The following is a 14,095-nucleotide window of genomic DNA, read 5'->3' as shown; positions in this document are numbered from 1 at the left end:
AACATTGGAGACCAGAATTGCACACTGTATTCCAGATGAGGTCTCACCAGTGCCCTGTCTCATGGTACTAACACTTCCCTGTCTTTACTGGAAATACATTTTCTGAAGCACCCCAGGACTGCATTAGCCTTTTTCAAGGCTGAATCACATTGACGGTTCATATACATTCTGTGATCAACCAATACACCCAGGCCTGTCTTGGTCCTCCGTCACTTCCAACTGATAAGTCCCCAGCTTATAGTAAAAATTCTTTTTGTTAGTCCCTAAATGCATGACATTGCACTTTGTACTACTAAATATAATCCCATTTCTATTACTCCAGTTTACAGTGTCATCCAGATCATCTTGTATGATATTTCAATCCTCCTCCATATTGGCGATACCTCACAACTTTGCATCATCCACAAATTTTATTAGCACACTCCCACTTTTCGTGCCAAGGTCAATAATAAAAATGTTAAATAAGATGGATCAGTCTTGGGATCCCTGAGGAACTCCACTGGTAACATCCCTCTAGCCTGACGGTTCATCTTTCAGTATGACCTATTGTAGTCTCCTCTTTAACCAGTTCCTGTTCACCTTTCAGTTCTCATATTCATCCCCATCTTTTCCAGTTTAACTAATAATTTCTCTTGTGTAACTGTATCAAATGCCTTACTGACATCCAGGTAGATTAGAGCTACTGCATTTCTTTTGGCTAAAAAAATTAGTTATCTTCTCAAAGAAAGATATTAGTAACTTTGTCAAGAATCAGAGGGTAATCATGTTAGTCTGTATCCACAAAAAACAACAAGGAGTCCGGAGGCACCTTAAAGACTAACAGATTTATTTGGGCACAAGCTTTCGTGGGTTTAAAAAAAACAACAACTTCAGATGCATAGAGTGAAAATTACAGATGCAGGCATTATTATACTGACACATGAAGAGAAGGGAATTACCTCACAAGTGGAGAACCAGTGTTGATGCTACCTGTCAGTTCTGAGTCATGCATGGACATGTGACTGGCCCATGTGACTCCAAAACTCCATATTGTAGCTGGGATTCTACACAGGGGAGGGAGTGGTGTCCACCCACAAGAGAAAGTCTATTTAAACCCTGGGGAGACCCCTCCATTTTGTCTTCATCTGGCTCAAGAGAGAGCCTCTCCACCCCCAAGGATACCTGAAAGAAACTGGAACAAAGGACAGCAACTACAGGGGGTGTGAGCGATTGCTGGACCCAGACTAGAAGGAGACTAGTCTGTAAAAGGAAGCTTGCTGGAATTCCTCTGAAGGTGAGGTTTTTATCTGTATTCAGTTTTCTTACTGTATTAGAAATAGACTTGCATGTTCTATTTTATTTTGCTAGGTAATTCACTTTGTTCTGTCTGTTACTACTTGGAACCACTTAAGTCCTACTTTCTGTATTTAATAAAATCACTTTTTACTTATTAATTAACCCAGAGTATGTATTAATACCTGGGGGGGGGTGCAAACAGTTGTACATATCTCTCTATCAGTGTTATAGAGGGTGAACAATTAGAGTTTACCCTGTATAAGCCTTATAGTGGGTAAAACTGATTTATCTGGGGGTTGGACAAGTCCAGACAAGCTATCTCACCCCTTCCCATGGGGCTGGATGCGTTGCATCCGAGAGTGCTAAAGGAATTGGCGGATGTGATTACAGAGCCATTGGCCATTATCTTTGAAAACTCATGGCGATCCGGGGAAGTCCCGGATGACTGGAAAAAGGCCAATGTAGTGCCAATCTTTAAAAAAGGGAAGAAGGAGGATCCTGGGAACAACAGGCCAGTCTGCCTCACCTCAATCCCCGGAAAAATCATGGAGCATGTCCTCAAGGAATCAATTCTGAAGCACTTAGAGGAGAGGAAGGTGATCAGGAACAGTCAGCATGGATTCACCAAGGGAAAGTCATGCCTGACTAACCTAATTGCCTTCTATGATGAGATAACTAGTTCTGTGGATGAAGGGAAAGCAGTGGACGTGTTATTCCTCGACTTTAGCAAAGCTTTTGACACGGTCTCCCACACTATTCTTGTCAGCAAGTTAAAGTAGTATGGGCTGGATGGATGCACTACAAGGTGGGTAGAAAGTTGGCTAGATTGTCAGGCTCAACGGGTAGTGATCAATGGCTCCATGTCTAGTTGGCAGCCGGTTTCTAGCGGAGTGCCCCAAGGGTCGGTCCTGGGGCCGGTTTTGTTCAATATTTTCATTAATGATCTGGAGGATGGTGTGGATTGTACCCTCAGCAAGTTTGCGGATGACACTAAACTGGGAGGAGTGGTAGATACGCTGGAGGGTAGGGATAGCATACAGAGGGACCTAGACAAATTGGAGGATTGGGCCAAAAGAAATCTGATGAGGTTCAACAAGGACAAGTGCAGAGGCCTGCACTTAGGACGGAAGAATCCAATGCACCGCTACAGACTAGGGACCGAATGGCTAGGCAGCAGTTCTGCAGAGAAGGACCTAGGGGTGACAGTGGACGAGAAGCTGGATATGAGTCAACAGTGTGCCTTTGTTGCCAAGAAGGCCAATGGCATTTTGGGGTGTATAAGTAGGGGCATTGCCAGCAGATCGAGGGATGTGATCGTTCCCCTCTATTCGACATTGGTGAGGCCTCATCTGGAGTATTGTGTCCAGTTTTGGGCTCCACACTACAAGAAGGATGTGGAAAAATTGGAGAGAGTCCAGCGAAGGGCAACAAAAATGATTAGGGGTCTGGAACACATGACTTATGAGGAGAGGCTGAGGGAACTGGGATTGTTTAGTCTACGGAAGAGAAGAATGAGGGAGGATTTGATAGCTGCTTTTAACTGCCTGAAAGGTGGATCCAAAGAGGATGGATCTAGACTATTCTCAGTGATAGCAGATGACAGGACAAGGAGTAATGGTCTCAAGTTGCAGTGGGGGAGATTTAGGTTGGATATTGGGAAAAACTTTTTCATTAGGAGGGTGGTGAAGCACTGGAATGCTTTACCTAGGGAGGTGGTGGAATCCCCTTCCTTAGAAGTTTTTAAGGTCAGGCTTGACAAAGCCCTGGCTGGGATGATTTAGTTAGGATTGGTCCTGCTCTGGGCAGGGGGTTGGACTAGATGACCTCCAGAGGTCCCTTCCAACTCTGATATTCTATGATTCTATGGACCCCATTGGAAGTTGAGCATCTGAGTGTTAAAGACAGGAACATTTCTTAAACTGCTTTCAATTAAGCCCACAGCTGTTAGGGGACGTGATTCAGACCTGCGTCTGGGTTTGCAGCAGTCTAGTGGGTCTGGCTCAAACCAGGCAGGGCACTGAAGTCCCAAGCTGGGAGGGCAGGAAAAGCAAGGGTAGAAGTAGTCTTGGCACATCAGTTGGCAGCCCCAAGGGGGTTTCTGTGATCCAACCCATCACAGTGGCCATGCATCTGAAGAAGTGGGTTTTTTACCCACAAAAGCTTATGCTCAAATAAATCTGTTAGTCTTTAAGGTGCCACCGGACTCCTTGTTGTATTAGTAACTTTGTGACTACTTCCTGAATACAACAACTGAAACAACTGTAGAAAAATCTACGATTACTTTCTATCATTTAGGCTACTTACTTTTTGCAGTTCACCAAACTTGGAACAGATCATTTAACTTTAGGAAACATCCTAACAGCCCTTTCTTATCATAATCACCTGTTAATCACTGTGTTTATAAACAAAATTCTGACTCCCTGTCTCAGGGTCACAAGCTGGGAGCAGCACATCTCTTGTCTCCTCTGTGGAACTCATTCGATTGCACACTCAGGCTGCCTCCCCATACCCCCTCCCCCCATACCATTCCCAAACTCCACCTATGATGTTTACATTTTTTGTTTTGTTTTGTTACTGTTATAAACTTGCCATGGGCATTGGTTTTAATTTCTAATGCTTAGAATTTGTTTTACAGGTGCAGATTCACTCTACAGAAATAGTTTTAGCTTCAGTGATGAAAAACTTAATTCTCCAACAATGTCAGTTCCAACTCCAACTTTACCATCTCCAGCAGTAACTCCTTGTAAAGGTAAATCTCATCATAATTTTATTTTAAGTGTTTCTTCTGAACTCTGAGTGGTGCAGACTCATCTCTGTAAAATGTTAATCTACTGATATTTAAGATGCAAACAAACTCTTGAGTGTTAGTATTAAGACTACTTCAAACATAAGTCCTACTAGTATCTATGCTAAACACAATGGCACACTAGGTGTAATGTCTGCAATAACCAATGGTTCACAGGTGGGCCTGCCAACTCTATTAGCTATGAATCTACAGCATTAAAGAAAACATTTAGTTTTTGGCTGATCTAAAATTGTGATGTGTCTTACTAAACAATTCCTTGAATGGGTTTATTTTCATTGTAGAGTTAACTCATAGTACAACTTGAATGTTGTCTAAGTCATCCTGTGCACACAAAAATGCTCGAGTGCAGGGGTGCTTTTAATGTGAGTTGGCTGGCCTGTCAGGGTGGATAGGCTACAACTTGAATTAGCATAACTTGTCAGCTGCTGACACAATTCCTCTTTGCAGTATCACTGCTCTCACTTGAGCTAGGCTAACTTGAGAGGCCTTAACTTGAGCGCAGATAACTTACGCCTTTTCTGAAGAGTGATGTCTGCACTGCAGCTGGGAGTATGCTGTATTAGCTCTGCTTGTGCTAGCATGCTAAAAATAGCTGTGTAGCTGTAGCTCACAAAAGCTTATGCTCAAATAAATTTGTTAATCTCGAAGGTGCCAAAAGTACTCCTTTTCTTTTTGCGAGTACAATAGTGTGTAGGGTGTCAATGCAGAGGTGCTTAGGGTCACACCTACCCATATGTGAACACACATGCTGACATGCCATATATTTAATTTAAATTCCTTACATAACCTAAGCTAAGGCAATATTAAGGCTGTGCAATTGAGCACCCATTACAGGGAATGTGGAGGGATTTACTTAGGAGGAAAGATTAAAAAGCTACATATCTACAGTTTGATTAAGCCATCTAAGGGGAGGTGGGGACATAACCTTACAAGTATCAGAAGAATTAACTATTTACCTTGGTACTAGGGGGGGTAATAATGAGGAGTAATGGGATCCAATTAAGTTGGTAGCGAGACTTAGCAAAGAATTAGACTGACTGTCCGGAAGCTATTTCTGAGAGCAAGGTTTATTTAATTGTGGAATAGTCTCTAGAAGGAAGTGATAGAAGCCACTTGCAATATTAAAAAACTAGATTGGACAGAATACTAGAATATATACATAAATAACAATTCTTCACTATCAAGGAGTGGACATCTAAGAGTGATGGAAAAAGCTTAACTTCTAATTTTTAAGGAAACAAAATGAGTTTTGCTCTAATGTCATCATGTGACTAACTCCCTAAAATAAAGGAATCAAAATTTTAGGCCAGATATCAGGACAGTCTTTTCTCTGAAGCATTTGGACATTGCAGTAGGACTATTAAAGGAAGAGGTCAAGGTCAGAGAGGTCTCTGAAGATAATCAAGAAGAGGTGAGATACTACTGGGAATAATGTTGGGAGTTGTCCTTCAAAATTCAAGTGGTTTCTAATGGCCTTTATTTGCCTCAGTGACAGAGACTTACATTTTTCACTTATAAACAGTGCTGACCTTATTCTTTTATTTTGCAGCAAAGCTTGGAGACACAAAAGAACTAGAAGACTTTATTGCTGATCTTGACAGGACATTAGCAAGTAAGTAGATTCACTTTGTGTGGTACCTTAAAAATGATGGAAGTCAAAGTATTTACAATGCAATACATCAGCGGAGATGGCGTTGTGGGGTGGAAACAGTATTTTTACAAAATTTCCTTTAAAATATTAGAGTTCTTTTTGTGTCTTTGTTGTGGGAGAAGTAATGGGGTAGAACATGGGGACAGATCTGCCTTTGTCCATGTATTTGTACTTTTAGGTCTCTCTAGTCTGCTTTTCCTGTCTGATAGTGTGATCATATGCTACATAGATGCGCTCATTTATCCACTCCCCTCCCTACTTGTATATATTCCCATATTTTAGCAGCCAAATGCAACTTGATTTTGACTAACACCTTCTTACATATAGCATTTTTGGGACATAAAACAAACCAAATATCATGAAGTTGCTTTGATAGTGCACCTATTATGCAAGCAAGAGTTCTTCAAAAACTGATTCAACACTGTGAAAAACAGGCTTGTGTCTCATAGTCCTATACGTCTAAATAACTGGCCAGTAACTATGAATGACTGGTATAAATGTAAGTATTAGACTGCTGTCATTGTCTTTACAAAATGATTATGGAATGGAAGTCCATACCTTATACTTTAAATTTAAAAAAAAAAAATCAGTTGATCTAGTCTCCATTAAATACAGACCAAATTTGTCACTACCTGACAATCTGTTATTCAGTTGCACTATTCTTTGGCTCTTCATCAGACTATGGAAAAACACTTCTCTTTTTAAATATTGTGTTATATCTATTCCCCTTCTCACCATTTGCCTGTGCTGTTCATTTGGGCCATGGTCTTGTATTCCTTTGCATGCAAACAGAGTGAGCCCACTGGGCCCTAAATAAGCAGTACAAACAAAGAATGAAAGGAGTAATACAAATTGATGGTGGGTTTTTTTTTTCTTTTGTTTTCCCTTCTTTGTATTTTTTAAGCCTTAGTTGATTTGCCTTGAGTTTAACTCAAGATGACTTCTTTTATGATCGTAAACTTGTGTTATGATCTGGCTTATTGGTGTTTAGCCTTTGCTGTCTTCTCACTTGTATCTTAATTCTGGCCTAGTTTCACTTATTTTAAGTATTTTCTTATTTACTATCTTTTGCAATGGATTCATTCTAGAGCTATCCATTCTTTACCAGTGAGATTAAATTTATTAATCTGTAGACCCTTTTCAGAAGGGCAGAGAGTCAGGAGATTTGGTATTCAAGGAAGAGCGAAACCCAAAAAGGAGAGTCTGATACAACCTTTTCTTTGGGTTTTTGCTGCTAGGGCTTTCACAGCTGTATTGCAGGTGACTTTTTTGGGCTGTCTGTTTCATACTGACTTCATAAGATTGTCCATTTCATAATGCAGGGCAAGTTGAGAGATTGAATGCCACCTGCTGCTGCTATAGTGGATTCTAATAAGACAATGGTCCATGGTTTTTCAACCCTGTCTTATTCATTCACAATGTAACTGCCTCTACTTTCACATACCAACTTTATATTTGATTCTGTAATGCAGTGAAGAAGACCAACTTCAGTCTTATATTACTATCACATATTTTGAGTTCTACTATATAGTTGGGATTATGTAACAGCCTACACTTACTTGTGCAGATGCCTTTTGGTACCTAAGACACACACTAGAGCAGTGATTTTCTTAAACCATTACAACTTCACAATCTTTATAACTTTTTGGCTTCTCTATATATTTTTTGGCTTTCTCCCCTTTCATGTCAGTTAAACAGCAGAGAATTTAAGAAACGGGACATCAAATATGACATTTTGTAAGTGAAATGTAATCTTGCTAAGTGTAGCATTTGGGATCTCTCATCTTTCATGTTTATAGGTATGTGAAGCAAAGGGATTTTTGGCATCATCCCTGTCTACAGATAATTCCTTGAAAGATGCAATGAAGACCTAGTGTGTGGATCACTGAAAGCTGCTGCCATGTCTGACAACTGTCAACTTTGCTATCCAGCATATTCATCTTCTGAACATAACAATAGTCACCTTCTCTAAGCATTTAACTGATGACATCAGTTTTGTTACTTTGCGGCAGGCAGGATCAGATAATTTAAGTTACTATATTTTTTTCTTAAAAATATAGCTTAAATTTTAATTTAAAATTGCTTTTATGAAAATATATTTGTAATTTTATATAGTTGGAAACTTTAATGCTTTTAATATATTTTTGTATACAAATAAAACCTGAACTGAAATCTAGCTGTCTAAAATCTCTCTGCAGGTTTAAGAAGATTGAAACTTAATAAATTAAACTTATCTCGGTTCCTGAGAACATGCATCAGCTTTTAAAATGTCTGATAACTTACTTCATGATAGGCAAAATAACAAAATGCAGGCTTTATGCAAAACTTTACATTTTTCTCAATTAAAGGGCCAAAGTTGGTAATTGTGAGTATTACATATTATTTTAAATACCTAGGGAATAGAATAAATTGAGCCAAATGCTGATCTCACAGTAGAATAAGTCTTGTATAATTCTGCGGACTTCAGTACCCCTTAGATTTGTGTGTGTAAGAGCTTTCAAGCCCTATCTAAGAGACCCCTTAATGAACTTCCAAGCTTTGGTGGTGTCATTTAAATGTTAATAATATTGAATGAACCATTCTAAGTCAAACACTGATTGGGAGCCAACACACTTAAGGCCAAGTTATTTAAAGGTGCTTAGGCCTTGCAATGCTGAGCGGAGCATTCAGTGATCATCCCATTGACTTTCAGTAAGATTTAGGCTCCTACGTACATAAGTCACTTTTCAAAGTGTGACTTAGCCATGTAAGTCACTTTGGGTCAGAGCCACATAAGTTTTTAGGTAACTGTCTTTTTGGGAGCCTGTGCCTGCCAGTGCCTGTAGGCACCTTAGTTTTTGGCTTGTCAGCATTTGCAAAGCCACCTAAGCATTGATGCTGTGCCACACCTAGTGAGCTCTTACTGAAGAAGAGGCCCCATGTAGGATTCTCAAAGTAGGTGGGGGAATCTGGGTTGGCATTATGACATAGCAATTGCCCAGGGCCCCACACCACATGGGGCCCCCGCAAAACTAAGTTACGAGTGCGGGAGGGTGGCTTGGGCTCAGGCTTCAGCCCCAGGTGGTGAGGCTCGGGCTTCGGCAGGGTGGGGACCCACTCCTTAGTTTCTGCCTTGGGCCCCAGCAAATCCAACGCCGGTCCTGGGGGGAATGCCTGTCTTGTCAGCAGGGCCTGATGCTTTACGCATGCTCAGAGCATGCTGAAAGCATTGAGAGAAAGCTAGATAGTAGGGCTGTCAAACAATCAGTAAATTTTATCGTGCAATTATGCAATTATTAATTGCAGTTTCAATCACACTGTTAATAGAATAGCATTTTAAATTTATTATAAATATTTTTGGATGTTTTCTACATTTTCAAATGTATTGATTTCAATTACAACGCAGAATACGAAGTGTACAGTGCTCACTTTATTATGTTTTATTACAAATATTTGCACTATAAAAAAGATAAGTGCAATCTACAAGTTAAAGCATGAAAGGGTAAATGAATGTTTAGCTTATCTCGCACGTTAATACTTTGCAATGCTGGCTACAAATGTGCCATGAGAATACCTGTTCTCACTTTCAGGTGACATTGTAAATAAGAAGCATGCAGCATTATCTCCAATAAATGAAGACAAATTTCTTAGTGGTTGGCTGAACAAGAAGTAGGACTGAATGGACTTGTAGGCTCTAAAGTTTTACATTATTTTGTTTGAGTGCAGTTATGTGAAAAAAAATTTTACATTCGTAAGTTGCACTTTCACTATAAAGAGATTGCACTACAGTACTTGTATGAGGTGAATTGAAAAATACTATTTCTTTTGTCTTTTTTACAGTGCAAATATTAGTAATAAAAATAATGTAATGTGAGCACTGTGCACTTTGTATTCTGTGGTGTAATTCAAATCAATATATTTGAAAATGTAGAAAAACATCCAGAAATATTTATAATAACTGCAATTAATCACAATTTTTAATGCAGTAAATTTTTTTTGAGTTAATCACTTGAGTTAACAGCGATTAATTGACAGCCCTACTAGATAGCAATCTTTTCAGTATGTAATCTTCCCTTCTGGGGGTTAGGGCATTTATGTGAGAGACCCAGGTTCAATTCCATTGGTTGTGTGATTTGGAACACGGACTTGAATACCATGTTTGCTACATTTCAGTTGAGTACCTTAAATGCAAGGCTGTTCTAGGATAGATGTCTCTTGATCTCTCTTGTTGAAGTTGTTCTACTTTAATTATTTATATAAACATTTGTTGGGCCAGATAAAACTAGAGCTGACCTGATGCTGTAGCCCTGTGGTTAGGGCACTAACTTAAGATGTAGGAGACCTAGGTTCAAGCGCTCTTCCACAAAATATTTAGCTATTTATATGAAGTGGAACAGCTCTAACAGACAAAGTTGAGCAGAGCAGCCCAGCTCAGCCTTCACTGCAATATGGCAGACCTGAGTTCAAATCCCTTCTCCCAGTAACCTAAACACCAGGCTTATTGATTAGGAGGGAGGTGCCTACCTCTCAGCTAGCTGGAAAAGACCCAGATCAATGGGAGTTAGGCACCTAAATACGTTTGAGGATCTGGACCTAAGCCCCTCCCCTTTCCTCTTCATTTCAATCCCAGTTAGCTTAGTTGGCACCCTACTCAGCTAGTTGGCTTTTGAGGATCCCTTCCTCAGGTGCCTATATCTCCCCGTGTGACACTTAACTCTGGGCTGAGGATTCCATGAGGTGGCAGGGACACGTCTAGGCATTGCAATGCTGAGTTGAGAAATGTGTAAGTACCTTTAAGTATCAGGTCCTTACAGTACTTACAACGCTGAGTGGAGCAATACCTTGAAAAAATCTGAATGTAACTTTAGAATCAACTTCAGTAGTGTGATGTTTCTCCATTATGAAAGCAAGAAAGGGGCTGAAAAGTCACCCTAATGACTTCCTTTCCTGGACTTAGGGGGCTACTGGCAAGCACAGACCTGGCATGGCTATCTCAAACATCTCATTTGCGGCAGCCCATGAGGCAAATGGCATATCAGGGATGTTTTGTGGGAAGGAGGGGATATGGCCAGGATGCGTAGGCGATAAGTGGCTAATGGGGGCTCAGTCTCCCACACTCTATTTTTCTGAGTCACGCTGCCACCTGGACGCATACCCAGCTCAGCAGGTAAAGTTCTGCATCCAGTGGTGCCAGGGCCCTGGAGGGTAGTGGGGCGGACAGGCCTTCATGGGAAGAAGGCCCTACCTGCAAACTTGATTCCTGGCAGACGATGCTGGCTCCTAGCTCCTGAGTGGCGCATCCCAGAAAGGTTCACTGGGATGGGGGCAAGAGTCCAGGGAGTGGGGAGGTCCTGAGGAGACTGGAGAGGAAAGGAGAGTCCAGAGGGGATGGGGGGGTGGATCCTGAGGTGACGAGGGAAGGGAGTCCTGGAAGGAGGGGGGAGATTTGAAGGTGATGGGAGGAAGGGATAGAGGAAGGGGAGAAGATCATGAAAGGATTGGGGGATAAGGAAAGTTCCCAGCGAAGGGAGGCGGGGTGAGTCTGAGGTGATGGGGGGAAGTGGAGTCCTGAGGGAAGGAGGGATTCTGAGATGATGAAGGATGGAAAGGGGTGTCCCAGGGGAGGAAGGGGAGTTCTGAGGGATGGTGGAGCTCCTGAGACCCTGTGTTCAGCAGTACCAGGAAAGGGGATGGGGCCTAGCATCCCAGGGATATGACCCTGCCTGCGTGTAGAGGCACAGGTCAGGTGATCCTGGCAGGTTCCTCTGAATCTGCAAGTGTTGAGAGCCAATGGTCTGGAGGGAGAGCTGGGCCCAGTCCAGCAGGACACGAGCTGCCACTGTGGGGCAAGTGGAGGGCAGGCTCAGCCCCAGCACCTCAAAGAATATTTTCACCACCCACCTTTGCTAGGATGTTCTTATATCTCAATTTATTCCTAGTGGTGGAAACGGGCCCACAGATGCCTTTGCAGGTTGGGGGTGCCAGTTAAGGTGCAGGCTGGCTGCTCTTTCTAAACTGCACTGGTGTCCAAAATGGCCCCTGGCAAGTCCCAGGACAGGGAAGATGTAATCTCTGCTTCAAGCTCAGCTCAAGAGGATGGATGAACTGGTCCCTTAAAATCGATAGCGCCTGATCCTGATCTCACACTGATGTAATTAAACTGAAGTCAGTGTAGTAAAGCTGGTGTGAGATCTATTGTCCCAGGCCCATTGTCTTTATAAAGTCCCATGCCCCTGATTTTCTACTATGGGTTCTTTACCCACTCATTCTCCAAAGACAGACACTCCTGTCATGCCGTGAGTTAGGAGAGTTAGGGGTTGTTCTTCTCATTTGCCAGTTCCATTTCCCTTATAAGAGTTTTGATTCACTATCTCACTACCAGTTCAGGTAAAAGCCCTGCCTAAAATCTGGAAATGCCCTTTAAAAGTAAATGTAAGATGTTTGTTTAAAAGCCCGTCCCTTTAAATTTTCTGCTGCAGACTAGAGAGGTAATCTTCCCATTGGAGTGTAGATTGGTTTCAGCTGCATTGAAGCAGAATTTAAACTCAGACAGATGAAACAGTTAAGGTAGAAACTTAAAATGGAACATTAGCATGTAACTCCAGGCAGATAATGAAGCAACAAAATCCACAAAGAATTGTTTTAGCTGTTGCGCTTAAGGAATTTCAAAATCTGTACTTAGTGAAGGAGAAAAGACTCCAGTCCAGGAAAGTAACACACTTGTAATCATGCCTGAGATCTAATATCTGCTCAGATGGCTACTGTACAGTGGGAAAAAATCAAGCTGAGGCATTAGGTAGGCTTGCTCTGGCAAAGGAGGAACAATATGAAAATTCAAACCTTCAGGAGCAAATTTTCCTTTTGGCGACCCTAGTGTAACTGAGAGGAGAATATGGTCCTTCCAGTTTAAATTCTTGAATCCTAGTGAGGCTCTGTGTTCCAACTCTAAGGGAAAGTTTCTAATATGCTCAGTGAAGGAGATTCCTTGATTTGGCTGAATCTGAAAGTGCTGTCTTTGGGGAGAAGTTCTGTGCCTTTAGCAGATAACAGATAAATAAAAAGGGAAGATGATTTTTTTCTTATTTTAAGTAACAGCATTAGATTTATTTTGGAAAAATTATATTTAGACAACTTGAAAAAGTGACATCAGTTTCACCATCTCCATTTGTCACTGATTCCCTGGTTATAGTGAGAGGTAGAACAATCTGATGTGAGAAAAGTGGTGATCCAAAAGTACATGATGCGCAAACTAAATATTAAAACAATTAGCACTTGAGCTATTATGCTAGAAGGATGTGTATATAAGGTACTTGTTGCACTGTTACTGAACTCGGATAGTTTGAGATGTTGGGGATGAGAGTTGTTCCTTACCGCTGGACCCTCAGATCACATTTTTTGCATTACCCAATCTCTTACAGACTTTGGGCCTGGAATTGAGATCCGAAACTGTCTCGCCCCATTTCCTGTGTGCTGTTGCCTTGTTTATGTATGTAGTAATTGAAATATTTTAGTTATACTTGTTAGAGAGACACTTTGTTAGGCACCTAGATCTGTAAGGCTGGATTCAAATTCATAACTGCAATAACACCTCAAGAGGGGTTTAAAGAATAGTCCATTGCTTACCTCATATGATATGATGTTAATCTGCAAATCTGGGGCTAAAATCAGGCAATGACTTGCTGGCTATGCCTACGTGTGTCATCACATTCTCCCCTGCCTAGGCTTTGGGAGCATTAGAAATGCTTTATCTCTGTAGTATCTATTTGCTGAATATTGAACAACTTTCTCAGGAAAAAGAATACTGCATTGACAGATGAGTTGTGCATAAAAGAAAAACAGACTATTATTTACTAAACTCAGTGCTCAAACTGAAAAATGTGATTAGAGAGCAGAAGTTGTGGAAGTGAACCTTGCTTATGTTCTCCCTCCCATCTGGCCATCACTTGATGGAAGGGTGTAGGAAAAGTTAGGGCTAGGAAAATAAGTGTCTTCAGTTGAGCAGCTACATGAGGGTGTTTTCATACCATCATTTCAGGACGGGGTCTCTTCAAATGGAAGGACTGGTACATAGTTAAGCCTTGTTCTCAGAAGCGGATGTTTGCAGAAGTAAAATACACACAGAAAGTCCTCTAGAAGGCAGAAGCAATCATGTCTGCAAATAATGTTTTTAACTGCCAAGCTCTGTGTGGTTTGAAAGTGTGTCCCTTTCACTGACAGAAGTTGGTTCAGTAAAAGATACTACCTCACCCACCTTGTCTCTCTAATATCCTGAGACCAACACTACAAATATTAATGTGTCACTTTAAAGTCTTATCCTCCACTACTGGCTTTCAGTGTGAAGCACAAGGAATTTAATAGTAAAATGGAGAATGTTCCACCTTATG

General features: G+C 41.2%; 1 protein-coding gene across 1 annotated transcript in view; it reads left to right on the top strand.

Moving 5' to 3' along the window:
• The window catches only part of RGCC (regulator of cell cycle), a 38,354-nt gene extending 30,446 nt beyond the window's left edge, over window positions 1-7,908 (top strand). The window contains exons 3-5 of the mRNA XM_048851325.2: window positions 3,911-4,024; window positions 5,631-5,693; window positions 7,532-7,908. Of these exons, the coding sequence (XP_048707282.2) occupies window positions 3,911-4,024; window positions 5,631-5,693; window positions 7,532-7,539 (185 nt within the window). The 3' untranslated portion in view covers window positions 7,540-7,908. The remainder of the gene's footprint in view (window positions 1-3,910; window positions 4,025-5,630; window positions 5,694-7,531) is intronic.
• Window positions 7,909-14,095: the final 6,187 nt, after the last annotated feature.

The sequence above is a fragment of the Caretta caretta genome, chromosome 1 (assembly GCF_965140235.1).
Source record: "Caretta caretta isolate rCarCar2 chromosome 1, rCarCar1.hap1, whole genome shotgun sequence".
Taxonomy (NCBI): domain Eukaryota; kingdom Metazoa; phylum Chordata; order Testudines; family Cheloniidae; genus Caretta; species Caretta caretta.
This window is presented reverse-complemented; position numbering and strand designations above follow the sequence as displayed.